This window comes from Delphinus delphis, chromosome 9 (assembly GCF_949987515.2).
Source record: "Delphinus delphis chromosome 9, mDelDel1.2, whole genome shotgun sequence".
In the NCBI taxonomy this organism is placed as follows: Eukaryota; Metazoa; Chordata; class Mammalia; order Artiodactyla; family Delphinidae; genus Delphinus; species Delphinus delphis.
In genome coordinates this window covers 71,040,278-71,067,174 of record NC_082691.1, presented here as the reverse complement: position 1 = coordinate 71,067,174, position 26,897 = coordinate 71,040,278, and the positions used below count along the sequence as shown (strand labels likewise).

At 35.9% G+C, this 26,897-nt stretch overlaps 1 protein-coding gene across 2 annotated transcripts in view; it reads left to right on the top strand.

Moving 5' to 3' along the window:
• TMEM168 (transmembrane protein 168) overlaps window positions 1-26,109 on the top strand; it is a 51,042-nt gene extending 24,933 nt beyond the window's left edge. For both annotated transcript variants that reach the window (XM_060020752.1, XM_060020754.1), the window contains 3 exons: window positions 10,984-11,126; window positions 13,437-13,711; window positions 20,918-26,109. In XM_060020752.1, the coding sequence (XP_059876735.1) occupies window positions 10,984-11,126; window positions 13,437-13,711; window positions 20,918-21,465 (966 nt within the window). In that variant the 3' untranslated portion in view covers window positions 21,466-26,109. The remainder of the gene's footprint in view (window positions 1-10,983; window positions 11,127-13,436; window positions 13,712-20,917) is intronic.
• The last annotated feature ends 788 nt before the right edge of the window (window positions 26,110-26,897 follow it).

The window sequence follows — 26,897 nt, the reverse complement described above, 5'->3', positions numbered from 1 at the left end:
TTTTCCATCCCCTCACTTTCAATCTGTCTGTGTCCTTTGCCCTGAGGTGGGTCTCTTATAGGCAGCATATTGTAGGCTCTTGATTTTTATCCAGTCTGCCACTCCGTCTTTTGATTGGAGTATTCAGTCCATTGGCATGTAAGGTAATTATTGGTACATATGTATTTATTGCCATTTCAACCTTTTTTTCCAGTTGATTCTTTGTTTCTTCTTTGTTCTTCTTCTTCTTGTGGTTTGATGATTTCCTTTCATTTTATGCTTGTATTCTCTTCTTTTTGGTTTTTGTGAATCTATTGTATGTTTTTGATTTGTGGTTGCGCTGTTTTTCAAGTATGTTAAACCCTTCCTGTATCTGCTTGCTTTAGACTGATAATCAATATATGGCCTTTATTATGTTGAGGTAAGTTCCCTCTATGCCCAGTTTCTGGAGAGTTTTTAATCATAAATGGGTGTTGAATATTATCAAAAGCTTTTTCTGCACCTATTGAGATTATCATATGGTTTTTAGTATTCAATTTGTTGATATCACACTGATTTGCAGACATTGAAGAATCCTGGCATCCCTGGGATAAATCCCACTTGATCATGGTGTATGATCCTGTTAATGTATTGTTGGATTCGGTTTGCTAGTATTTTATTGAGTATTCTTGTGTCTATGTTCATCAGTGATACCTGTAATTTTCTTTTTTTATCATATCTTTGTCTGGTTTTGGTATCAGGGTGATGGTGGCCTCATAGAATGAGCTTGGGAATGTTCCTTCCTCTGCAGTTGTTTAGAAGGGTTTCAGAAGGATGTGTTAACTCTTCTCTAAATGTTTGAAAGAATTCACCTGTGAAGCTCTCTGGTCCTGGACTTTTGTTAGTGGGAAGTTTTTAAATCACTGTTCCAGTTTCAGTACTTGTGATTGGTCTGTTCATATTTTCTGTTTCTTCCTGGTTCAGTCTTGGAAGGTTGTACCTTTCTAAGAATTTGTCCATTTCTTTTAGGTTGTCCATTTTATTGCCATACAGTTGTTTGTAGTAGTGTCTTATGATCCTTTATATTTCTTTGGTGTCAGTTGTAACTTTTCCTTTTTCATTTCTAATTTTATTGATTTGCGCCCTCTCCCTTTTTTTCTAGATGAGTCTGGCTAAAGATTTGTCAATTTCATTTATCTTTGTAAAGAACCAGCCTTTAGTCTCATTGATCTTTTCTATTATTTTCTTCATTTCTATTTCATTTGGTTTTTGCTCTGATCTTTGATTTCTTTCCTTCTACTAACTTTGGATTTTGCTTGTTCTTTTTGCTCTAGTTGCTTTAGGTGTAAGATTAGGTTGTTTGTTTGAGGTTTTTCTTATTTCCTAGGTAAGATTGTATTGCTATAAACTTCCCTCTTAGAACTGCTTTCGCTGCATCCCATAGGTTCTGGATTGTCATTCTTTTGTTTTCATTTGTTTCTAGGTTTTTTTTTTTGTTTTTAATTTATTTTTGTCTGCGTTGGGTCTTCGTTGCTGTGTGCAGGCTTTCTCTAGTTGTGGCAGATGGGGGCTACTCTTTGTTGTGGTGTGCAGGCTTCTCATTTTGGTGGCTTCTCTTGTTGCAGAGCATGGGCTCTAGGCATGTGGGCTTCAGTAGTTGTGACTTGCGGGCTCAGTAGCTGTGGCTTGTGGGCTCTAGAGTGCAGGCTCAGTAGTTGTGTCGCAGAGGCTTAGTTGCTCCGTGGCATGGGGGATCTTCCCAGATCAGGGCTTGAACCCGTGTCCCCTACATTGGCAGGTGGATTCTTAACCACTTCACCACCAGGGAAGCCCATGTCTCCAGGTATATTTTGATTTCCTCTTTCTTTCTTCAGTGATCCATTGGTTGTTTAGTAGCATAGTGTTTAGCCTCCACGTGTTTGTGTTTTTTTACCTTTTTTCTTATAGTTGATTTTTAATCTCATAGTGTTGTGCTCAGAAAAGATGCTTGATATGATTTCAGTTTTCTTCAATTTACTGAGGCTTGCTTTGTGACCCAGTATGTGATCAATCCTGGATAATCTGCTGCTTTTTGATGAAATGCTCTATAAATATCAATGCAATCATCTGGTCTAATATGTCATTTAAGGCCTGTGTTTCCTTATTGATTTTCTACATGGATTATCTGTCCACTGATGAAAGTGGGATGTTAAAGTGCCCCACTATTATTGTGTTCCTGTTGAGTTCTCCTTTTGTGGCTGTTAGCATTTGCCTTATGTATTGAGGTGCTCCTATGTTGGGTTCATATATATTTACAACTGTTATATCTTCTTCTTGGATTGATCCCTTGATCATTATGTAGTGTCTATGTCTCTTGCAACAGTCTTCATTTTAAAATCTATTTTGTCTGATATGAAAATTGCTACTCCAGCTTTCTTTGAATTCCATATGCATGGAATACCCTTTTCCATCCCTTCACTTTCAGTCTGTATGTGTCCCTAGATCTGATGTGGGTCTCTTGTAGACAGCATATATCTATGTCTTGCTTTTGTATCCATTCAGCCAGTCTATGTCTTTTGGTTGGAGCATTTAATCCTTTTACATTTAATGTAATTATCAATATGTATGTTCTTATTGCTGTTTTGTTCATTGTTTTGGATTTGTTTTTAAAGGTCTTTTTTCTTCCCTTTTTCTTTATTCTCTTTTTACTTGATGTCTATCTTTAGGATTTCTTTCTCTTTTTCTTTTTTTTTTTTGCGGTACGCGGGCCTCTCACTGTTGTGGCCTCTCCCGTTGCGGAGCACAGGCTCCGGATGCGCAGGCTCAGCAGCCATGGCTCACGGGCCCAGCTGCTCTGCGGCATGTGGGATCTTCCTGGACCAGGGCACGAACCTGCAACCCCTGCATTGGCAGGCGGACTCTCAGCCACTGCGCCACCAGGGAAGCCCTGCTTTTTCTTTTTTGTGTGTGTATCTATTGCAGATATTTGGTTTGTGGTTCCCATGAGGTTTTGATATAGCAGTCTATATACGTACAATATTGTTTTAAGTTGCTGGTCTCTTATTAATTTCCAGTGCATTTCCAATATCCTGCATTTGTACTCTCCTCTTCTCACGATTTCTGGTTTTGATATTATATTTGTGTGGGGGGTGATTTCCTACCTTTGTTTTATGTTTGCCTTTACCAGTGAGCTTTCCCACTCATAATTTTCTTGTTTCTAGTTGTGGTCTTTTCTTTTTTGCCTAGAGAAGTTCCTTTAGGATTTGTTGTAAAGCTGGTTTGGTGGTGCTGAATTCTCTTAGTTTTTGTTTGTCTGTAAAGCTTTTGATTTCTCCATTTAATCTGACCGAGGGCCTTGCTGTGTAGAGTATTCTTGGTTGTAGTTTTTTTCCCTTTCATCACTTTAAATATATCATGCCACTCCCTTCTGGCCTGCAGAGTTTCTGCTGAAAAATAGCTGAAATGGGCATTTGCTTGTATGTTATTTGTTGTTTTTCCCTTAATTGCTTTTAGTATTTTTTTCTTTGTGTATAATTTTTGTCAGTTTGATTACTATGTGTCTCAGTGTGTTATTCCCTGGGTTTATCTTGTATGGGACTCTGCACTTCCTGGACTTGAGTGTTTCCTTTCTCATGTTAGGGAAGTTTTCGGCTATAATCTCTTCAAATATTTTCTCAGACCTTTTCTCTCTCTCTTCTCCTTCTGGATACCTTTAATGCAAATGTTGGTGTGTTTAGTATTGTCCCAGAGGTCTCTATAGACGGTCCTCATTTATTTTCATTCTTTTTTCTTTATTCTGCTCTGTGGCAGTGATTTCCACCATTCTGTCTTCCAGCTCACTTACTCGTTCTTCTGCCTCAGTCATTCTGCTATTGATTCCTTCTAGTGTATTTTTCATTTCACTTATTGTATTGTTCATCTCTGTTCTTTAAATCTTGTTCTTTGTTAAACATCTCTTGTATCTTTTTGATCTGTACCTCCATTATTTTTCTGGGTTGTTGGATCATCTGTACTATCATTACTCTAATTTCTTTTGCCGGTAGGTTGCCTATCTCCTCTTCATTTGGTTGTTCTTATGGGGTTTTAATCTCATTCCTTTGTCTGGAGTATATTTCTCTGCCTTCTTATTTTGTCTAACTTTCTGTGTTTGTGGTCTCCTTTCCACTGGCTGCAGGATCGTAGCTTTTCTTACTTCTGGTATCTGCCCCCTGCTGGGAAAGGTTGGTCCTGTGGCTTTTGCAAGCTTCCTCGTGGGAGGGACTGGTGCCTGCCCCCTGGTGGGTGGAACTGGGTCTTGTCCTTCTGCTGGGCAGGACCATGTCAAGGGGTGTGCTTAGAGGTTGCTGTGAGCTCAGTACAGCTTTAGGCACGTTGTCTGCTGATGGATGGGGCTGTGTTCCTATCCTGATGGTTGTTTGGCCTGAGGCATTCTGGCACTGGAGCCTGTAGGCTGTTGGTTAGGACTAGGTCTTGATACCAAACTGGCAATGACCTCTGGGAGAACTCATGCTGATCAGTATTCTCCGGGGCCTCTGCCATCAGTGTTCATGCTCCCCCTCCCCACTATTTAACCACAGCTGCCCCCCATCTCTGCCAGAGATCCTCCAAGTCTCGTAGGTAGGTCCAGCCCAGGTTCCTATGGAGTTACTGCTTTGTGCTGGGTCCCAGTGTATGTAAAACCTGTGTGCACCCTCCAAGAGTGGAGTCTGTGTTTCCCCCACTCCTCTGGAGCTCCTACACTCAAGCCCTGCTGGCCTTCAAAGCCAAATGCTCTGGGGGTTCCTCCTCCTGATGCCAGACCCTCAGGCTGGGGAGCCGGACATGGGGCTCAGGACTTTCACTCTTGTGGGAGAACCTCTGCAGTATAATTTTCCAGTTTGTGGGTTGTTCACCTGGCAGGTATGGGATTTGATAATGTCACAAAAGCACTCCTTCCATCATCTTGTTGTGGATTTTTCTCCGTCTTTGGATGTAAAATATCTTTTTTGGTAGGTTCCAGTCTTTTTTATTGTTGGTTGTTCAGCAGTTAGTTGTGATTTTGGTATTTTTATGGGAGGAGGGGGGGCTCAAGTCCTTCTACTCTGCCATCTTTTCCAAAATAGAGGGGCAGCTTTTAGTTTGGATGCTTGCTGTCTCTTTCCTCAGCGTGTGCTGGTCTTTACCTTTTTATGTGGGCTGTGCAGGTTCAGCGGCCCTTGTGCACTCACAGGACAGTGCGGGCAGGGCTTGGCACCTGCTTGGGGGTCTCCTGTGGGCGGCTGCTATCCGTGCACTCCTGGGATAGTGAGGGCAGCCTGCTTTTAGGTCTCATAGTGGCGACCTGTGCCCACCTCTGGAGCCCAGGATGGCAGTGATGACTTTCACACCACCACCCCCTCCCACCAACAGCTCCTGTGGGCGGTGTCCTGTTGCCTGGAAGCACTCACAGAGAAAGGAGCTCTTAATGGTGGTCCCACCCCTCTCCCCCTCCACCCCCAACAATGGCACCTTGCCTCTGTGGCAGGCCCTGGCTTCTTCTGAGTACCCCCTCTGTTGCCACAGTCTAGCCTCTTCAGGCTGTCTCCATGCAGCCAACCCTGGTCCCTTCCCTGGGTCTGACGCCTGAAGCCTGTACTTCAGCACCTAGCCCCCACCCTCACCAACAGCTGAGCATCTCAGGCGGGGGAGCACAGGGTGGCACTGATGACCTTCTGTGCAGGTGACTGTCTTGCCTTCTGCAAACCTGTTGCTGCACTCTCCTCCTAGGCTCCAAAGCTCCCCTCCATCCAGGCTGATTTCCCTACCAGTGAGGGGACTCCCCAAAATTCAGGAACCTTTTCTCATTCACAGCTCCCTCCCTGGGGTGCAGGCCCTGTCCCGATTTCTTTCTTTTTCGTTTGCCTTTTGTCCTACCCTGTTACGTGGAGGTTTTCTTGCCCTTTGGGAAGTCTAAGGTCTTCTGCCAGTGTTCAGTAGATGTTCTATGTGAATCGTTCCACTTGGAGATGTGTTTTTAATGTTTTTGTGGGGGGGAAGGTGAGCTCCCTGTCCTACTTCTTCACCATGTTGATCACCCCACCAATAATTATTTTATATAAATGGCTGACATAATTTGAATGTACAGTCCTCCCTCGATATCCACAGGGGATTGGTTCCAGTACCCCCTGTGAATACCAAAATTCGCAGTTGCTCAAGTCCCTTATATTTATGGTGTAGTACAGTTGGCCATCCATATCTAAAAGTTCCCTATCCACTTTTATGTGAATAAGGGTTTAATTGATCAAAGCATTTTCTATTATAATGGAGCAACATATGTAATAGAAGGTATAGGAATTGAAAATAATGAAATTATCAATATTTGTAGATAAGATGATTACCCGTTAAACCTAAGAGTTAACTGAAAAAGCAGTTGAAGTTGCTGTAGTAATAGTTGTGAGAATTGTTGCATCTTTTAAGTTGTAAGCTATGTCAAAAAATGGTAATTGTGCTCACTGATAGTTATCATTAACCCAACCAATATACAAACTATGTAAATTCTCTTGGACATACATAAGTTGTATGAGAAGAAATGGTGTTTATAGCAGAAATATATTTTTTAATATGTACATTACATCCTTTAACGAATTTGCCTCCTGACATTGTATCCTATTAGTGATCCAACCTGGATTAAGTGGTCAAACCTGGATTAAGATATGTAGACTGTTAATAACCCCCAGCATCCTGGAAGAAACAAACATCCTCTTAGAGAAGGTCTAATTATCCTAGGTCCAAAATTAATCATATAATAGTTTTTTTGCATAGTGTTCAGCTCATAAATAAACCAGATGCACACACACACACACACACTCACATGGCATTGAGAGCAAGAAGCAGCAGAACCAACAGACAATAGGCAGACCAGAAAGTCTTGAGATATTGGAATTATCAAACAAAGAAAGCCATCATCCTTAGCAAGTTGAAAAAAAAGCAAAGATAATACATAATGGTAGGAAGTTAGAAATTATAAGAAAGTGACAAGGCAGATTTGATAAAGAACTAGACAGGTTTTAGAATCAGAAAATAAAATATCTGAAATTCATTCAGTGTGCTAGTTTAACAGATTAGACAAATGAGAAGTGAGCATTAGTGAACTGGAAAATATAGTTCAGATGAAGCTATGAAAGAAGGAGCTTAAAGAGGAAAAACAGAGAAAATACTATACAGAGAAAAGGATAAGACTCATTGAGGATACAGAGAGATATCATCTGTGTTTTACTGGAGTGCCAGAAATAAAGGAGGAAATGTAGGCAAAAGGAAATATTTGAAAGGATAGACAGATAGGCCAGTGGAACATAAGAGTATAAAAGTAGATACCAGAATACTTGATTTATGACAAAGATGGCACAGTAATGTGGAATGGTTGAGATTTTCAATAATTAGTAATTAGATAATTGGGTGTTCACATAAAAAACTTAATTTGGACTGTTATTATGAAAATAACTACATTTGGATTATAGACCTAAAAGCAAAGTGCAAAACAACAAAGCCTTTAGAGGATAATGTACAATACCTTCTTGACTTTTATGTGGGTGGAGAAGATTTAACAAGACACAAAATGACTATGTTACACTTAAGAACTTAAGTTAAGCAAAAAACAGCATTAACAGTCACAGAGGGAAAGGTATTTGCAATACAGCCAACTAAAGACTTTTTTTTATACATCTTTATTGGAGTAATTGCTTTACATTACTTAATTACTTTACATTACATTAATTAATTGCTTGACAATGTTGTGTTAGTTTCTGCTGTACAACAAAGTGAATCAGCTATATGTATACATATTACCCATATCCCCTCCCTCTGGAGCCTCTCTCCCACACCCCCTATCCCACCTCTCTAGGTCATCACAAAGCACCGAGCTGATCTCCCTGTGCTATGTGGCTGCTTCCCACTAGCTATCTATTTTACATTTGGTAGTATATGTAAGTCCATGCCACTCTCTCACTTCGTCCCAGTTTACCCTTCCCACTCCCTGTGTCCTCAAGTCCATTCTCTACGTCTGCGTCTTTATTCCTGCCCTGCCACTAGGTTCATCAGTACCATTTTTCTAGATTCCATATATATACATTAGTGTACGGTATTTGTTTTTCTTTTTCTGACTTACTTCACTCTGTATGACAGACTCTAGGTCTATCCACCCCACTACGAATAACTCAGTTTCACTCCTTTTTATGGCTGAGTAATATTCCATTGTATATATGTGCCATATCTTCTTTATCCATTCATCTGTCGATGGACACTTAGGTTGCTTCCATGTCCTGGCTTTTGTAAATATGCTGCAGTGAACATTGTGGTACATGTCTCTTTTTGAATTATGGTTTTCTCAGGGTATATGCCCAGTAGTGGGATGGCTGGGTCATATGGTAGTTCTATTTTTAGTTTTTTAAGGAACCTCCATAGTGTTCTCCATAGTGGCTGTATCAACTTACGTTCCTGCCAACAGTGCAGGAAGGTTCCCTTTTCTTCATACCCTCTCCAGCATTTATTGTTTCTAGATTTTTTGATAATGGCCATTCTGACTGGTGTGAGGTGATACCTCACTGTGATTTTCATTTGCATTTCTCTAATGATTAGTGATGTTGAGCATCTTTTCATGTGTTTGTTGGCAATCTGTATATGTCTTCTTTGGAGAAATGTCCATTTAGGTCTTGTGCCCAGTTTTGGATTAGGTTTGTGTTTTTTTTGATATTGAGCTATGTGAGCTGCTTGTATATTTCGGAGAGTAATCCTTTCTCAGTTGCTTCGTTTGCAAATATTTTCTCCCATTCTGAGGGTTGTCTTTTCGTCTTGTTTATGGTTTCCTTTGCTGTGCAAAAGCTTTTAAGCTTCATTAGGTCCCATTTGTTTATTTTTGTTTTTATTTCCGTTTCTCTAGAAGGTGGGTCAAAAGGATCTTGCTGTGATTTATGTCCTAGAGTGTTCTGCCTGTGTTTTCCCCTAAGAGTTTTATAGTGTCTGGCCTTACATGTAGGTCTTTAATCCATTTTGAGTTTATTTTTGTGTATGATGTTAGGAAGTGTTCTAATTTCAGTCTTTTACATGTAGCTGTCTAGTGTTCCCAGCACCACTTATTGAAGATGCTGTCTTTTCTCCATTGTATATTCTTGCCTGCTTTGTCATATAGGTGCATGGGTTTATCTTTGAGCTTTCTATCCTGTTCCATTGATCTATATTTCTTTTTTTGTGCCAGTACCATACTGTCTTGATTACTGTAGCTTTGTAGTATCCTCTGAAGTCAGGGAGGCTGACTCCTCCAGCTCCCTTTTTCTTTCTCAAGATTGCTTTAGTTATTGGGGTCTTTTGTGTTTCCATACAAATTGTAAAATTTTTTGTTCTAGTTCTGTGAAAAATGCAATTGGTAGTTTGATAGGGATTGCATTGAATCTGTAGATTGCTTTGGGTAGTAGAGTCATTTTCACAATGTTGATTCTTCCAATCCAAGAACATGGTATATCTCTCCATTTGTTTGTATCCAACTAAAGACTTTTATCTAAAATATACTGAGAGCAAAATAAAACTGTAAATCAGTGACAGAAAGGCAGCCCCATGGCAAAATGCTTCACCAAAGATGAAACCAAAATGATCAAAGGTATTTAACATAAGTAATAATCAGAGAACTCCATACTTATTCTGGTTTTGTTTATCATAGGGGAAAAGGAATCTAAATACAACAAATAGGAAATCAGCTAATTAAAATTTTATAAATATGATAGTAATGCCATTTGATACTTATAAATAATTTAGAATTACATTAATGGGCTTTAACATATTAAAAAGTTTGCAGAACATTATATATCATTGCACTTTGGTAAGAAACTAAATATTTGTGAATATTTATATATATTGTATGATGTCTGAACATATTTTAAAAAGTTAGCTGTGTGTGGATGATGGTACTTGGAATTATTCTAATCGTAGTTTTACTCATTTGTATTTTCTATTGTTTCTAAATTGAGCATGTACTGTATTATTTATGTAACTGATAACACAGAATGTACCAAAAATAGGGCATTATATCCATTTTTCCATTATCGGAGTCAGCTTTATTTTTTTATTGAAATTCCGATCAAATGAACCACTTCTTAGTGTTAGAAAACTGTATTCATGCACATAGACACATAACTCTGTAATATGTGCAGTAGCAACACAAAAAATGTGGGATACTATCCGTATTGTAAAAATATAGGTCAGTTCTGAGTGACTCATCCTTCCTTTTCCTTTTCATTTAAATGGATCCTTTAATTTTTTGTTTGTTTCTTTTAATTGCAAATACTACTTAAATCTTGTTTTCTCTTAATATGTCTCCTGCCTCCCTTTTTCCATTCTGTTTTTAGGCTGCTTAAATGTCTTCAATATATGTCTTTATATGTATGTATGTATGTATGTGTGTATATATATATATATATATATATATACTTTTTTTTAGTTTTGAATTTATAGTCTAGAGCTTTTCAAAGGAAAAGTTTGTTATAAGTTTAATTTAAGAATGGAATTCATTTTGATAGCTTTAAGGAGCTTACAGTTTAAGATTTTCTCTTAATTTCTGGACATTTCACAGGGGGAAAAAAAGCCCTTTCTAAAGTACCTTTTCTGATAAAGTAAATGAGTGTGTTATTTGTAAAATGATTTAGAGCATGTGGGTTTTAACAGGAAAGGATTTGTTTTCTGGCTTTTTCTCTGTCATATCAAGGGTGTGGTTATATTTTTGTTTTGTTTTTTAGCTTGAGTGGGATGTTACTTGACATCCCATCATAAAAATACAGCACATCATAAAAATGCAGTGTGCTGTATTTGTTTTGCCATGACTTCCAAGCAGCTTAGAGGTAAATTTAGGGTTCATTGCTTATCCATGTATACACTTATCTCTTTCAACTTATAACGATTTTTAGGTCATTAATTATCCTTTTTATCCTTTTTGGAAGTAGAGGCAAAAAATGAATATGCATTTATGTAAATATATATACATATACACATATATAAGTTCAGTCACACACTCTGTGTAAACATGCTGTTTTAAATTTTTTTTAGCCAACAAATGGAATCTTCTTGAGCATGTTTCTGATTGTTTTGCCATTGGAATCTATGGCTCATGGCCTCTTCCATGAATTGGGTAACTGTTTAGGAGGAACATCTGTTGGATATGCTATTGTGATTCCCACCAACTTCTGCAGGTACAGTAACCTAGTATAATAAGTAATAGCTACTTGACTCTTAATATTTTGCTAATATTGGTATAAGATGATAGCTCATTTTTTCAAAACTATAATATTCTCAAAGTATAATACTCTTGCTTTTTTATTTTCCATTTATCCCAAATGTTTAAAAACCTTTATCTACTCTGAGTAATAATATAATCTTCAGGGTTCAATTAAAATTTTATTTTTGATAAATGTGATTAGCTTATATTTTAGCTAAAAATCATAAAATATGAATGGATTTTCATAAAATATGAATGGATTTTCTAAGTAAAGTTCCTGCCCTTTCTTTAGAGAGGGATATCTTGTTTAAGAAAATGTGAAACAACATGGTGAAGTATAATAGAATGTACACTGGACCTCAGTGTTCTAAATTCTAGTTCTGTGTTACTTTAGGCAGATCATAACTTCTCTGGACCTCAGTGTCTTTATCTAAAATGCAAACAATACCATTCTGCCCATATAGAGAAATGTTATGAAGAGCTAATGAGACTATAAATGTAAAAACACTACTAGAAAGTGTCATACAAATACCACGAATCCAAAAACATTGGCAGTGAAGTTAAGTATTTGATTGCAGTTTTATTTGGAAATATTTTTGACCCTAAATGTATGGCAAACCTGTTTCAGTCTGTAAATATTGCCAAATTTTAGTTTTTCTTTTGTAGTTAAGTACCTTTGAAGTAGAAAAAAATAGTTCCTTTCCATTAATGAATTCTGTTGACCAAGCAGTCATCATACTTTCCTTGGCCAGGGGTGGGAGAGGGCTTGAAATGAACTTTTTATCTGATTTCAAATATTTGACATAAAAAACACATAGTAAATATTTCCTCCATATTAAAGACTTGACATATAAGTTGAAGATTCTCATGAGAAGTAAAAGAAATACGTTTAGAAGGATCACATAAAGTAAGATGTGACAACTCTGCAGGAAGAATATGTGGAAGTAGTAATTTGCACAGTTAGATTTTTATTCTGTTATAATTTTTGATTATGCATTGCTTTATTCTTTTGCTGTTTTGTGGCTGTTAAATGATACAGATAGGGACAAAATGTTTTGTTCTTTTAATGAAAACTTTTATAGAATTAATAGAATAGTATTGATAATACATGAAGCAAAATATAAAGTTTTCAAAATTCCTACTAGAAATCTCTTTTCTGGATAAGAGTTATGAATTTTTCTCCCTCAATATTGATTTGATTCTGCTAGTTTTAAGACTTGGTTTATTATCTTTACTAAAGTACCATTTTACATGTATTCCAGGATCAGGTCTAAGTCTTCAGTTAGTATTCAGTAGTATATAAGGCAGTGGACCTAAATAGTAATAATTTTTTTAAATAAATTTATTTATTTTATGTATTCATTTATTTTTGGCTGCGTTGGGTCTTCGTTGCTGCACCTGGGCTTTCTCTTGTTGAGGCGAGCAGGGGCTACTCTTTGTTACAGTGCGCGGGCTTCTCATTGCAGTGGCTTCTCTCATTGCAGAGCACAGGCTCTGGGTGTGCGGGCTTCAGTAGTTGCAGCGCGTGGGCTCAGTAGTTGTGGCTCATGGGCTCTAGAGCGCAGGCTCAGTACTTGTGGCACGTGGGCTTAGTTGCTCCGTGGCATGTGGGATCTTCCCAGACCAGGGCTCGAACTCATGTCCCCTGCATTGGCAGGCGGATTCTTAACCACTGTGCCACCAGGGAAGTCCATAATAATTGTTTTAAAATGTCATTTATTAAAAGGTAAGTTCTGTCATTTATTAAAAGGTAAGTTCTATCATTTATGTACCTTAAGTTAGTAAAACTTGAACACAACTTTATAAAGACTATCTTTTTCAACACAGAAATTAAATATATAATTTAAAATATCGCTTCCATATTTTGTTAAAATTTTTTTCTCAAAAAAGTACTTTCATTATTGTCCCCACCCAGGTATTCTAGAAACATTTTGGGGGTAGAATTAGTACAGTCTTGCTTTTTAAAGTTTTGTTTAATATCTGTCATTTGGTAAGAAGATATGAATAAAGAATGAAGAGTAGTACTATCTACATTTGGAGATATTCTCCCAGCTTCCAGTTTTATTGATAAGAAATATAATTTTTAGAAACTAGGCTTTGATTTTCCAAGCTTAATTCTTATCACTGTAGAAAATTTAGGAAAGATGTTTTTCTTAAAAAAAATCCTGCCATTTAATTAGCCACTTATGATTCTTAGATAATTTATTATAAATGAAGAATAGGAATGTGACATAGAATGAACACTTCATAAACACTAAAATGATCTTTTTTTCTCCTTCTTCAGTCCTGATGGTCAGCCAACACTTCTTCCACCAGAACATGTACAGGAGTTAAATTTGAGGTCTACTGGCATGCTCAATGCTATCCAAAGGTTTTTTGCATATCACATGATTGAGACCTATGGATGTGACTATTCTACAAGTGGCCTGTCCTTTGATACTCTACATTCCAAACTGAAAGCTTTCCTTGAACTTCGGACTGTGGATGGACCTAGACATGATACGTATGTTTTGTATTACAGTGGGCACACCCATGGTACAGGAGAGTGGGCTCTTGCAGGTAAATCCACCTCTGGCAATTTCACTATTGTAAAAATATGCCTATTCGTGGAAATCTGTCCTTCACACTGAAACATTAAGTTTCCAAATTCTCAGTTTTCCACTTCACAGATTACCAAGTATACATACGACTGTTTTGTTTGCCTTTTCTCTGGCATACTTGTTTAGCATAATTTTAGTAATCTCTAAAGGTTTTGAAAATTATGTTTTGTGTTGATTGGAAGAAAAAATCTGACTGCTTGATCTAAGACTTATAATTAGTTTCCCTTTAAAGTATTTTCAGAATTATTAAATGTAGTTACATTTTTCAGAAGCTGATCAACTTATTTGACTAATACTTGTAAGTCTTTAAGGTGTTACAGGATGCTGATTTCAGTAGTTCTTCATATATGGAGTTTTATTTATGTTAGAAAGCTCACCATAGCTTTAAGCAGCAGGTGATACGATATGGTTGCAGTAGTGCTTAGGTCAGTGCTTGGTCCTCATTTGCCCCAACAGTGTTGTTTGAGGCAAGTTTCTCTGTTTCAGTTCTCTCATCTGTAAATAGAAGGGGTAATATTAAGTCTCCTTGCCAAGGGAGAAATGAGACCCTGTAAGTCAAAGGCTTTGTTTTATGAATTACTTGCTTAGTGCCTGGAAGAGAGTCTGGCATATAGTAGGAGATCCTTAAGTAATATAGATAGATGGATGAAATCACTGAATGAATCACAAAAAAAGGTAATTTCTTATTTTAGATTAGAAATAGTTTTTAGATTTAATTATGTCCTACTTTTTTTTCTATAAAATATTTCAGATGTTTTACACCATGAACACAAACAATAAAATAATCATAAAATATAAGTAGAAAACGATATTCAGATCAAAGAAAAATATAAAACAAAAGTATTATGGAAGGACAGAGGTAGAGCGCCAATACAAGAACTCCAGAAGAAAGGAAATAAACTCAAGGTTAAAGGAGACACGATTTTAAACCATCATGGTCTCACTAATTTCATGCCAGATTGGTTTCCAGGGTTTTATTATAAATACATTTTTTGGTTTTGCAAATAAATATTGAATAACTCAATGGCTGTCTAGAAGGAGTAAAGGCAAACTAATACTTACTGAGCACATTTGAAGCATAGCTGCTATGCTTGGTACTTTATACACATTATTAGATTTAATCTTCACTTGAAATTTCTTGAAGTAAATACTATCATCTCTATCTTCATTTTTCAGAGGATGAAATGAAAGCTGAAAGTGGTTACATAACTTATCTATAGTCATACTACTACTAAGTGATGGAATCATGATTCAAGCCCAGATCTCCCTGACCCCTAAAATCTTCCCCCTATTGCACCATGTTGCTGCCAAAGATGAAAACCATGAAGATAGAGAAATGGCATGTTCTGGTTCAGTAGATATTTTTGTTAGCATGGTTCACCCATTTTCAAAATACTGTAATATAGAAGAAGCTAGTCAGCATTAAAACTACGTCAGTATAATGGTTTATAAAATCATTTACTTGACCTATACTTTTTAATAACAGTGTGTAAAATAACTTTTTAATTTTTATGGCTATTTCAAGTTCAGGTAAAGTATAGCATTCTGTGTACTTCAGAGCACAAGAGAAAAAGTTCTAGTCTGCTCAAAAATCTTTACAGAAATATATTTCAGACCCAAAAACAGGGATTGATTATTGAAAACTACTGCAGTGCTTATAATAATAACCTCTTCCCTAAGCAAATGGGTCGAAAAAGGCATAATTTTGGTGACCATGCATATATCCTTAGTAATTTTTAAGTTTTAAAAGAAAGTAATTTAAGAAGCAAACATGTTGTACATTTCCATGAAGGATTTATTACTTAATGTAAACATTTTGCCAAAAGTTTGCATTTTTCTTAAGTCCTTTAAAATTTATCTCAAGTATTTTTTAAAAGGTGGCTTTGGAAATAAGTTCTAGATGTTCAGTTTACTGATTTTTTTGTTTGTTTTTAGTTTATTTTTGTGTATGGTGTTAGGGAGTGTTCTAATTTCATTCTTTTACATGTAGCTGTCCAGTTTTCCCAGCACCACTTATTGAAGAGACTGTCTTTTCTCCATTGTATATCCTTGCCTCCTTTGTCATAGATTAGTTGACCCTAGGTACGTGGGTTAGCTCTGGGCTTTCTATCCTGTTCCATTGATATAAATTTCTGTTTTTGTGCCAGTACCATAGTCTTGATTACTGTAGCTTTGCAGTATAGTCTTAAGTCAGGGAGGCTGATTCCTCCAGCTCTGTTTTTTTCCCTCAAGAATGCTTTGGCTATTCGGGGTCTTTTGTGTCTCCATACAAATTTTAAGATTTTTGGTTCTAGTTCTGTAAAAAATGCCATTGGTAATTTGATAGGGATTACATTGAATCTGTAGATTGCTTTGGGCAGTATAGTCATTTTCATAATATTGATTCTTCCAATCCAAGAACATGGTATATCTCTCCATCTGTTGGTATCATCTTTAATTTCTTTCATCAGTGTCTTATAGTTTTCTGCATATAGGTCTTTTGTCTCCCTAGGTAGGATTATTCCTAGGTATTTTATTCTTTTTGTTGCAGTGGTAAATGGGGATGTTTCCTTAATTTCTTTCAGATTTTTCATCATTAGTGTACAGGAATGCAAGAGATTTCTGTGCATTAATTTTGTATCCTGCAGCTTTACCAGATTCATGGATTAGCTCTAGTAGTTTTCTGGTGCCATCTTTAGGATTCTCTATGTATAGTAGTATCATGTCATCTGCAAACAGTAACAGTTTTACTTCTTTTCCAATTTGTATTCCTTTTATTTCTTTTTCTTCTCTGATTGCCGTGGCTAGGACTTCCAAAACTAAGTTGAATAATAGTGGTAAGAGTGGACATCCTTGTCTTGTTCCTGATCTTAGAGGAACTGCTTTCAGTTTTTCACCATTGAGAATGGTTTGCCTTTATGATATATGGCCTTTATTATGTTGAGGTAGGTTCCCTCTATGCCCACTTTCTGGAGAGTTTTTATCATAAATGGGTGTTGAATTTTGTCAAAAGCTTTTTCTGCATCTATTGAGATGATCATATGGTTTTTATTCTGCAATTTGTTAATATGGTGTATCACATTGATTTGCATGTATTAAAGAATCCTTGCATCTCTGGGATAAATCCCACTTGATCATGCATGGTGTATGATCCTTTTAATGTGTTGTTGGATTCTGTTTGCTAGTATTTTGTTGAGGATTTTTGCATCTGTATTCATCAGTGATATTGGTCTGTAATTTTCTTTTTTTGTAGTATCTTTGTCTGGTTTTGGTATCAGGGTGATGGTGGCCTCATAGAACAAGTTTGGGAGTTTTCCTTCCTCTGCAATGTTTTGGAAGTGTCTGAGAAGGATGGGTGTTAGCTCTTCTCTAAATATGTGATAGAATTCACCTGTGAAGCCATCTGGTCCTGGACTTTTGTTTGTTGGAAGATTTTTAATCACAGTTTCAATTTCATTACTTGTGATTGGTCTGTTCATATCTTCTATTTCTTCCTGGTTCAGTCTTGGAAGGTTATGCCTTTCTAAGAATTTGTCCATTTCTTCCAGGTTGTCCGTTTTATTGGCATAGTGTTGCTAGCAGTAGTCTCTTACGATGCTTTGTATTTCTGCAGTGTTTGTTGTCACTTCTCCTTTTTCGTTTCTAATTTTATTGATTTGAGTCTTCTCCCTCTTTTTCTTGATGGCTAATGGCTTATCAATTTTGCTTATCTTCTCAAAGAACCAGCTTTTAGTTGTACTGATCTTTGCTATTGTTTTCTTTGTTTCTATTTCATTTATTTCTGCTCTGATCTTTGTGATTGCTTTCCTTCTGCTAACTTTGGGTTTTGTTTGTTCTTCTTTCTCTAGTTCCTTTAGATGTAAGGTTAGATTGTTTGAGATTTTTCTTGTTTCTTGAGGTAGGCTTGTATAGCTATAAACTTCCCTCTTAGAACTGTTTTTGCTGCATCCAAAAGGTTTTGGATCGTCGTGTTGTCATTGTCATTTGTCTTTAGGTATTTTTTAGTTTCCTCTTTGATTTCTTCAGTGATATCTTGGTTATTTAGTAACACATTGTTTAGCCTCCATATGTTCGTGTTTTTTCCCCTGTAATTCATTCCTAATCTCATAGTGTTGTGGTCAGAAAAGAAGCTTGATATTTCAGTTTTCTTAAATTTACTGAGGTTTGATTTGTGACCCAAGATGTGATCTATCCTGGGGAATGTTCTGTGCGCACTTGAGAAGAAAGTGTAATCTGCTGTTTTGGGATGGAATGTCCTATAAATATCAATAAATCTTTCTGGTCTATTGTGTCATTTAAAGCTTGTTTCCTTATTAATTTTCTGTTTGGATGATCTGTCCATTGGTGTAAGTGAGGTGTTAAAGTTCCCCACTATTATTGTGTTACTGTCTATTTCCTCTTTTATAGCCGTTAGCAGTTGCCTTTTATGTATTGAGGTGCTCCTACGTTGGGTGCGTAATATTTACAGTTGTTACATCTTCTTCTTGGATTGATCCCTTGATCATTGTGTAGTGTCCTTCGTTGTCTCTTGTAATAATCTTTATTTTAAAGTCAATTTTATCTGATATGAGAATTGCTACTACAGCTTTCTTTTGATTTCTATTTGCATGGACTACCTTTTTCCATCCCATCACTTTCAGTCTGTATGTGTCCCTAAGTCTGAAGTGGGTCTGTTGTAGACAGCATATATATATGGGTCTTGTTTTTGTATCCATTCATCCAGTCTGTGTCTTTTGGTTGGAGCATCTAATCCATTTACATTTAAGATAATTATTGATATGTATGTTCCTATTACCACTTTCTTAATTTGGGGGGGTTTGTTTTTATAGGTCTTTTCCTTCTCTTGTGTTTCCTGCCTAGAGAAGTTCCTTTAGCATTTGTTGTAGAGCTGGTTTGGTGGTGCTGCATTCTCTTAGCATTTGCTTGTCTGTAAAGCCTTTAATTTATCCATGGAATCTGAATGAAATCCTTGCTGGGTAGAGTAATCTTGGTTGTAGGTTCTTGCTGATATCTAAAGAGTGTGTTTATAAGAGAATTAGTGTAGAGTGTGCTGAAGAATATTTATTGAAATAGTTGTAGAAGGCAAGTTAGAACGATGAGGCAGGCAAGTTAGAACAATGATTTTTTGTGGCAGATGGAATTTGTATAACTCCTCTTGTAATCTGTGTTGTCCTGTCATCTCCAGAGACGTTTAATAAAACTGGCCATAAAGAAGTGAGCTTGATCATATTTAAAAAGATATCTCCTGGGGCTTCCCTGGTGGCGCAGTGGTTGAGAATCCGCCTGCTGATGCAGGGGACACGGGTTCATGCCCCGGTCTGGGAAGATCCCACATGCCGCAAAGCGGCTAGGCCCATGAGCCATGGCCACTGAGCCTGTGCGTCCAGAGCCTGTGTTCCGCAACGGGACAGGCCACAACAGTGAGAGGCCCGTGTACCGCAAAAAAAAAAAAAAAAAAAGATATGTTAGTAATATGTGAAAAATAGTGTCTCTGAGATGATTGATAGGTATGAGTGTAAAAGCAGTTCATGAAACAAATTTTTCATTGTCACAGTCTAAGATACAGCAGGCTGATGAATAAAAGAATATTAATTATTCATAAAGAATGTCATATACCCTGACTTTATAGGTCATATTATTAATAGAATCCAAATTCTAAAGGATTCTCTATCTCTTCAGTATTGTCATTTTGATAGTTTAGCAAAGAGCATGGTTGCTCTTGTTAAAAATACATATTCTGAAGTTAGGTTGTTGGAACTTGTATTAGTAAATTATAGCATGTTAAAACTTTTTCTAATTATAAAAGTAACATATATTCAACATAAAAATTTTGGATCACATAAAGAAGTATAACAAACACCACCTGAAATCCAAATACCCGGAAATAACTACTGCTGTTATTTTTGTAGATACACTTCTCTGTCATGCTTTTTCTAATATCATAGATATTTTTGTCATTAAAATTTCTTTATAAATATCATTTATTATAAACCTCTTCTCATAAGGTTATACCATAATTTATATCCGTTCCCCCAGTAGTTTCAGATTTTACACTATCTTAGATAGCAGTGGGAAGATGAGCTTTATATGTATTTTTTTGTCTGCATTTCTACCCTTTCCTTAGGGTAAATTCCTAGAATTGGAATGACTGGATTAGAATACCATTTGAGACAGAGCCAGGACTAGGGTGAGGTGAGCATGGCAGTTGCTTGGGGCACAGAATTTAAGAGGGTGCTAAAAATTAAATGATGACGATAACATTTTAATGCAATATATTTAAAAATCAAAAGTTAATGCAAAAAAAAAACCCATCCATAATGAACCACATGTAAATACTAGCTGTAAGATATATTTTTAAGTCAGAAATATATTTACTTTAGACCTTTCTGGTATATGTTTTTTTAATCCTTTATTGTTGTTCAGGTATAAAACTGATTTAAAAATAAACCCATTCCAAATTCATTCTTGTTACTGGTAGGAAGGGTGTTTTTCATCTCGTAGGTAACTACATATGAGGAGATAAGTTAATTCATTAGAAGTGGAGAACGGGGTGAGCCAACATTTTCTGTAAGGACCAGATATTTTTGGCTTGGTAGGCCATAAAGTCCCTGTTGCAACTACTTAGCTCTACCATTGTAGTATAAAAGCAGCCATAGACAGAATATAAATAAATGGATGTTATTTATAGAAATATGAAATATAAATTTCCTATAATTTTTACATGTCACAAACTTCTCTTTAAAAAAATTTTTTTTACCATTTAAAAATGTAAAATCAGTTCTTAGCTCTCAGGCTGTGCAAAACAAGTGGCAGGCTGGATTTGACCACGAGCCATAATTTGCTGCCCCTGATGTAGAATATTTGCTTTGCTGTATAATTTTAATTTTTTTCACTAAATTGAACTTTATAAAATAATTTTCTTATTTTATCATAGCATACCTCTTTAATGTGAATAACAAGATGATTGGGGGGTTGGGGGTGTTTTGGTTTGATTTTTTACCTGAAGCTGGAAGTCTGTTTTTTGTTTTTAAAAATTCTTCTGAAAGAGATACTTTGAAAAAAAGGCTCCCTCTTTTTTTTTCTTACATATTTTAAGAACTTAAAGAAAATACACTTAAGACAAAAGAGTATTCTTAGTAAGACACTTCAGAAATTCTTGCTCTACTGAACTTTCTGTTGTTCACAGGTGGAGACATACTACGCCTTGACACACTTTTAGAATGGTGGCGAGAAAAGAATGGTTCCTTCTGTTCCCGACTTATTATCATATTAGACAGTGAGAATTCAACCCCCTGGGTGAAAGAAGTGAGAAAAATCAATGACCAGTATATTGCAGTGCAAGGAGCAGAGATGACAAAAACAATAGATATTGAAGAAGCTGACCCACCGCAGCTGGGTGACTTTACAAAAGACTGGGTAGAATATAACTGCAACTCCACTAATAACATCTGCTGGACTGAAAAGGGACGCACAGTGAAAGCAGTGTATGGCGTGTCAAAACGGTGGAGTGACTACACTCTGCATTTGCCAACGGGAAGCGATGTGGCCAAGCACTGGATGTTGTACTTTCCTCGTATTACATATCCACTAGTGCATTTGGCAAATTGGTTGTGTGGTCTGAACCTTTTTTGGATCTGCAAAACTTGTTTTAGGTGCTTGAAAAGATTAAAAATGAATTGGTTTCTTCCTACCGTGCTGGACACAGGACAAGGCTTCAAACTTGTCAAATCTTAATTTGGAACCCAAAGTGGAATATTGTTGGGAGTTCATTCTACCAGTTATCACTAACTTGCCATGTTTTGCATATTGTATTTTTATTTGTAAAAAATATCTTGTTACTTCTGTAGCTGCTCTCATTTTGTCTTTTCTCCAGTAATTATGGTATATGTAAGGTGTTGGGAATAAGCACTATTTTATACTAAAAATATGTAGGGAGTCACAAATGTTGACTTTGTAAATGCATAAGAGATGTTAAAAATAATAACAATGCACTTTGAGGAATGTTTGCATATGCCTCTGATTAGAAAGAAGACACTCTGCTCTGCAGTGGCCAATGAAGAATCACTAATGCCTTATTTTCTAGGCATATATTAAAGAATGTAAACCAGACAAATTGTTTACTATTATAAGAAAACTACCAATTTGCTTACAGAAGATTATTTTTTGTGAACAGTAGGTTTGAGTTCAAGGCCATTTGAAGAATTACAAGCTCTCTCTCAGAAAAGGGAAAAGGAAGAAGTCTGCTTAAAATGAATGCAAAATTTGCTTGTAGTCCATCACGTTTAGTTACTTGGCTATGACCTGTTATCGGTATCACAGAGAAGCCCAAATCACTGTTTAGGTCAAGACATTCTTCATATAGGTAACTGTAAGAAGCTAGAGCCTACAAATTGCTCCTTCATGCAGTGTTAGGGGCCTATGAAAGCACTGGCAGTTTTAAGGGTCTTTCTCAGGGTAACAATGTTTTCTTAATGAACAATGTTTCCAGCTGCAAATTCCTTCCAAATAAATTGTCTTCCCTTTCAAAAAGTAATCTTAAGAAATTTAGCCATTTGTCATTGATTTAGGCTATTTTCAGTACTGAGAAATGATTTTGATCTTTATAGAGTTAATGCTCTGTCATGAAAACTATTTTTCAGATCCCCATTAGTGGTAACACTTCTTTCTACTGAAGGTCAAAGGATTGGAAACAGGTGATTTTTCTTCATGTATACATATAATGTATTATGTAAAAAAGTATTCATATTGGCAATTTTACTTAAGCATAATGGTGTGGTTGTAATTTTTAAAACTTAATTCAGTGTTTTCTCGGATTAAAGCAGGCATGGATCAGGGTATCTCCTAAGAGGTAATTTACCTCCTGTTCCCTTCCAATAATCCTTACATTCTAAGTTTTCATCTCTGAGAAATAACAAGAAGGGAATAGAATTAAATTGGGGGATAATCTAATCTTTGTTGTTTAAATGGTGTGACGTCTCACCATTAAAGCCGTTTTCTCCAGCCTCAGAGAGAGTAAATAATGCCTCCACCATCTTCTACCTGGTGACTTGAAGTTTTAGTTAGGAAGAAGTCACTTAGCGTCAGGGAACTTGTATACCACTATCTATGCAGCATTGTTATATAGAGTCTGATTATTTCTGCATTTTGAGTATGATTTTCCTAATGTTCTGAATAAAATTTTGTCAAAAATTAATTTTTCACATAATGTGCAAATAACAGTTATTGAATGTTTTAGTGTATTAAGAGAGAGAGTCATAAAAAATGTCCAAGTATTAGAGTTCATGGTTAGTAGCAGGTTGATTTAAAATTTTCCAATATTTGGTTACATATTTATATAAACATCATCCAAATGAAATAGTATATAGTGTTTCATTACTATTCAAAAATAGTGTAGCAGACAAGCCAAGTGTTAAAATTATGAGCTTACAGCTAAAAAACAGTTTAATTAACGTTAAGTAAAATCATCTTTTAAATTCTGAGCCAGTATTAAGCCAACTAGCTTTAACTAAAGTGTATCTCTTTACTCTGAGAAAGCCAAACATAAAAGTATATCCTGCATTCTTTATAAAGTGATACTAAGATTTTACTAAAAATCACATTCAAAAGGTAGCAGACATTTTTACAGCCACAAAGCTAATATTTTGATAAATATTTTCTATAAAGTACAACCAAAAAAGGTCTGGGCTAAAAATGTGACTTGAACCTATTTATTAAGTTTGATGAATTCTCCTACCCATACAAATAAGACATTATAAATGACTCTTAGGAGATGGCATCCTAAATTAAAGATGCCTATTTAAAAACATTCAAGTATGATAAATGATAGTATGGAGAAGGAATATTACAGGAAGGCTAAATTGATTGGTTATTTTTACCTAAAGATTAAAAAACAGACCTGACAATGAGACTAATTTTCTTATGGCTTCCATTTTATATATCATGTTTAGGAAGGAGTTACTTGAAGTGATAGAATTTATGTTAGGGCAAAATTTTACCATTCCACTAAAAAGAGATAACATGGAGATGTTTTTCAACATAATGTTGACTTAATTTGTTTCCTTATATGATACCTTGCTAAAACCAAATGTATACACTGTTATGTGATAAATTAAGGAGTCAAGTTCTTTTTCTCATAATTTTTTAGTTATGCTATTATTTCATTCAAAAGTTTAATTTGCTCTGACTAAACTCTTGGGATATTTGGATTTATCTTTGCATAGCTTTCTATCTCACTCTTCTTAATAAATATGAAATTCTATAGACAAGACCTTTTTCAGAAAACCATTTTTATGAACACTTCATAAATTACATACTTTTTAAAAGTTACATTGCTAATTCAAATGCATTTATATTTAATGCATTAGTGGGTAGAATTTTTTTGGAGTAAAATCTTCACTAAAGTCTATTTGTAACTGTACATTTTGTTTGTAAATTTTGGCTTGAATATATTTGCTGTTTTGGATACTGCATTTTTTATAGGTATCCTTTCACATTTAGAGCATAGTCTCTTTCAAAATAATGTTCTACATTACCTTTCCACAGGTGATGTGATAGTTACTATTATGTATGCCAAAAGAAAATGGCTTAATTTTAAGCATGTGATTAAGTATATTTGATAGTAAGTGCTCAAAGGAGTTAGATCTGTCAGTACTTTTGAACATCTCCTCTGTTGGGAAGTAACTAGACTGTCATCTCTTTTCAGGCAGAGGCTTGCACATCTTGGTATTTCTGGTACACAATTACCCAGAAGAGTGCCTTGCCTATAATTCTTATTATTTAAAAAATATTTTTGACTGAGTGAATGAATTTAGACTCCTAATGAGAAATTGGAATAACTTGATTGTAAATTATTACATTTTCTTGACAGTTTTACCTTAAGTGGATATTATTTCAAGATCCTCATTAAATTAATAATTACCAAAGACAGTTACAGAATCAGTGAAAGGAAAACTAATATCACATTTGTAGTTAAAGAGCCATAGGATCAAGATTAGGGAAGGAAAAACTTTGTTTGAATGAAAACATAGCTGATATCAATCACCAAAAAGTGGCTTTTTGTGGGTTGAGTCCCTTTTCCTCATGTCTCCAATATGATTAAGGTTGAATCTTTCATTGATTTCCCATTAGAAACATATAGACAGGTTGGAGATTTATCACAAATGGAACTTATTGAAAGAAAGTCTGACAGATGAACAAAGAAAGAATTTGGCTGTGCCTGTCACTGACAACTAGACTATAAAATCAGAAAAAATGGGCCTGTGAACATAAGCAGGTTCAGGACAAGTTAGGGAAACTAAAATTATATCAGCTTTGGAGTATCCTCACTAGTTGCAACACATAGGTGTACAGTATGATACAATGAAATTTAAGCAACAATTGTTCTGAGCAACTATTTTGATAAAGTAATTTACATTTATGTTTTTTAGGAAATATTACTTAGACCAAAGATGATTCAAAATTGAAATCTGTAGGCTAATCACTAAGGTTTCTTCAATATTAATATGTAAAAACCCTTTTGATTGATTTAAAAGTCAAATTGGCCAATCATCTTGTGTGATGACCTCAGTATTTTTTTTTTAAGTATCAAAATAAGTAGAGTAAGTAGACAAGTTTAGTAAAATTCTGTTGTTACTGTTTGGTTTGGACCTAAAAATCTTGATCTATCTTAAATCAGTGTGGCAGGGTCAGTGAGAAATATGGCATATCTCCCTAGATCAGCAATATTTACTCCATGTGAAGTAAAAATATTTTTATATTAAAACATACCAATGTACTGAGCAATATTTGCATTAATTTTTAGTGTAAATCACAAGACTTCAAAGCAATTTTAATATTGTACTAGGTCCTTTGTTCTCCTTACTGCAGAACACTGAAGATTCTTTGGATACAATTTTGGACGTTAATGATACTCTATATTAAAAAGAAAAAAAAAATCCTTTGTCTTATGTCCTGGAAACACAAATAGCACGATGAATTTTCGCTAAAAAAATAATTTTGTTTGAATATATATGGAACTTCAGGTGGGTACTGTTTTAATGCAGTTTTATAATAGATATTTCTAGGTTCTTTGGAGTCCTTATACATATTGATTTCTTGTTCTACACAACTAGGTATTGGTAAGGAAAGTGGGGTGAGGATTTTGATTTGTAATCTACATCCCCATGCATTCATACCCATTCTGACCTATTTCTCTGCTATCTAATTAGAAGAGATACTACTCTTTCCAAAACCTAACCTTTGGATTCCTTTCTACATAAAACTAATTCATCAATAACAATAAAAGTGACAATGGCTATCATCTGTTGAATGTTTTTTATGTTCTAGGCACTGTGCTAACCACTTCTGTATACATGATTTCATTAAACCCTCACAACCACCTTTTGTGATGGATGTACTTTTATTTTATGAATGAGGAAACTGAGGCAATGAACTTAAGTAACTTTCCCCACATGACACATCTATGGATAAGAAGTTGGGTCTCAAACTCAGCTCTAAACCAGATTTTATGTTGTGGGGACTCCCACATACCAAGAAAAGGAAGGTTTTACTCGGGTATATATACCTACATGCCCTTTAGAGAACTGTTTGTGTATTTTGTCAAGGGGGTAGACACGTGGCTATAAGCATGTAAGCATAGGGAAGAGGGACAATTGGTCAATATAAAGACCTTCAGTTATTAATTGTACTAATATCAGCCCCACTTCTCAGCTCCTTCCTTAATTTTCTAGCAGTCTCTGATGCTAGAGCCTTTCTGGGGTTGTACTGGACTGCTCAGACACACCTCCCCAGAAGCATATTCTGGGAGGCTGCTAGTCTAGTGCTTGCTTTTCTCTGCCACCCAGTTCATACTCTTTTATCCATTTTGTCTTTGGATGTGTGCTGAAATCTCTGGTCTGATAATAGATCCCCCCATTCCCTACATCTTGATGGTATAGTCACCTGTTTATTCCTTTAAACTGGAGGAGAAGATATAGAGGCATGTGTTCACTATCTTGAACTCAAAGCCAAAGTAAGTTTCATTTAAAAAAAAAAGGTGAGGGCTTCCCTGGTGGCGCAGTGGTTGAGAGTCCGCCTGACGATGCAGGGGACACAGGTTCGTGCCCCGGTCCGGGAAGATCCCACATGCCACGGAGCGGCTGGGCCCGTGAGCCATGGCCGCTGAGCCT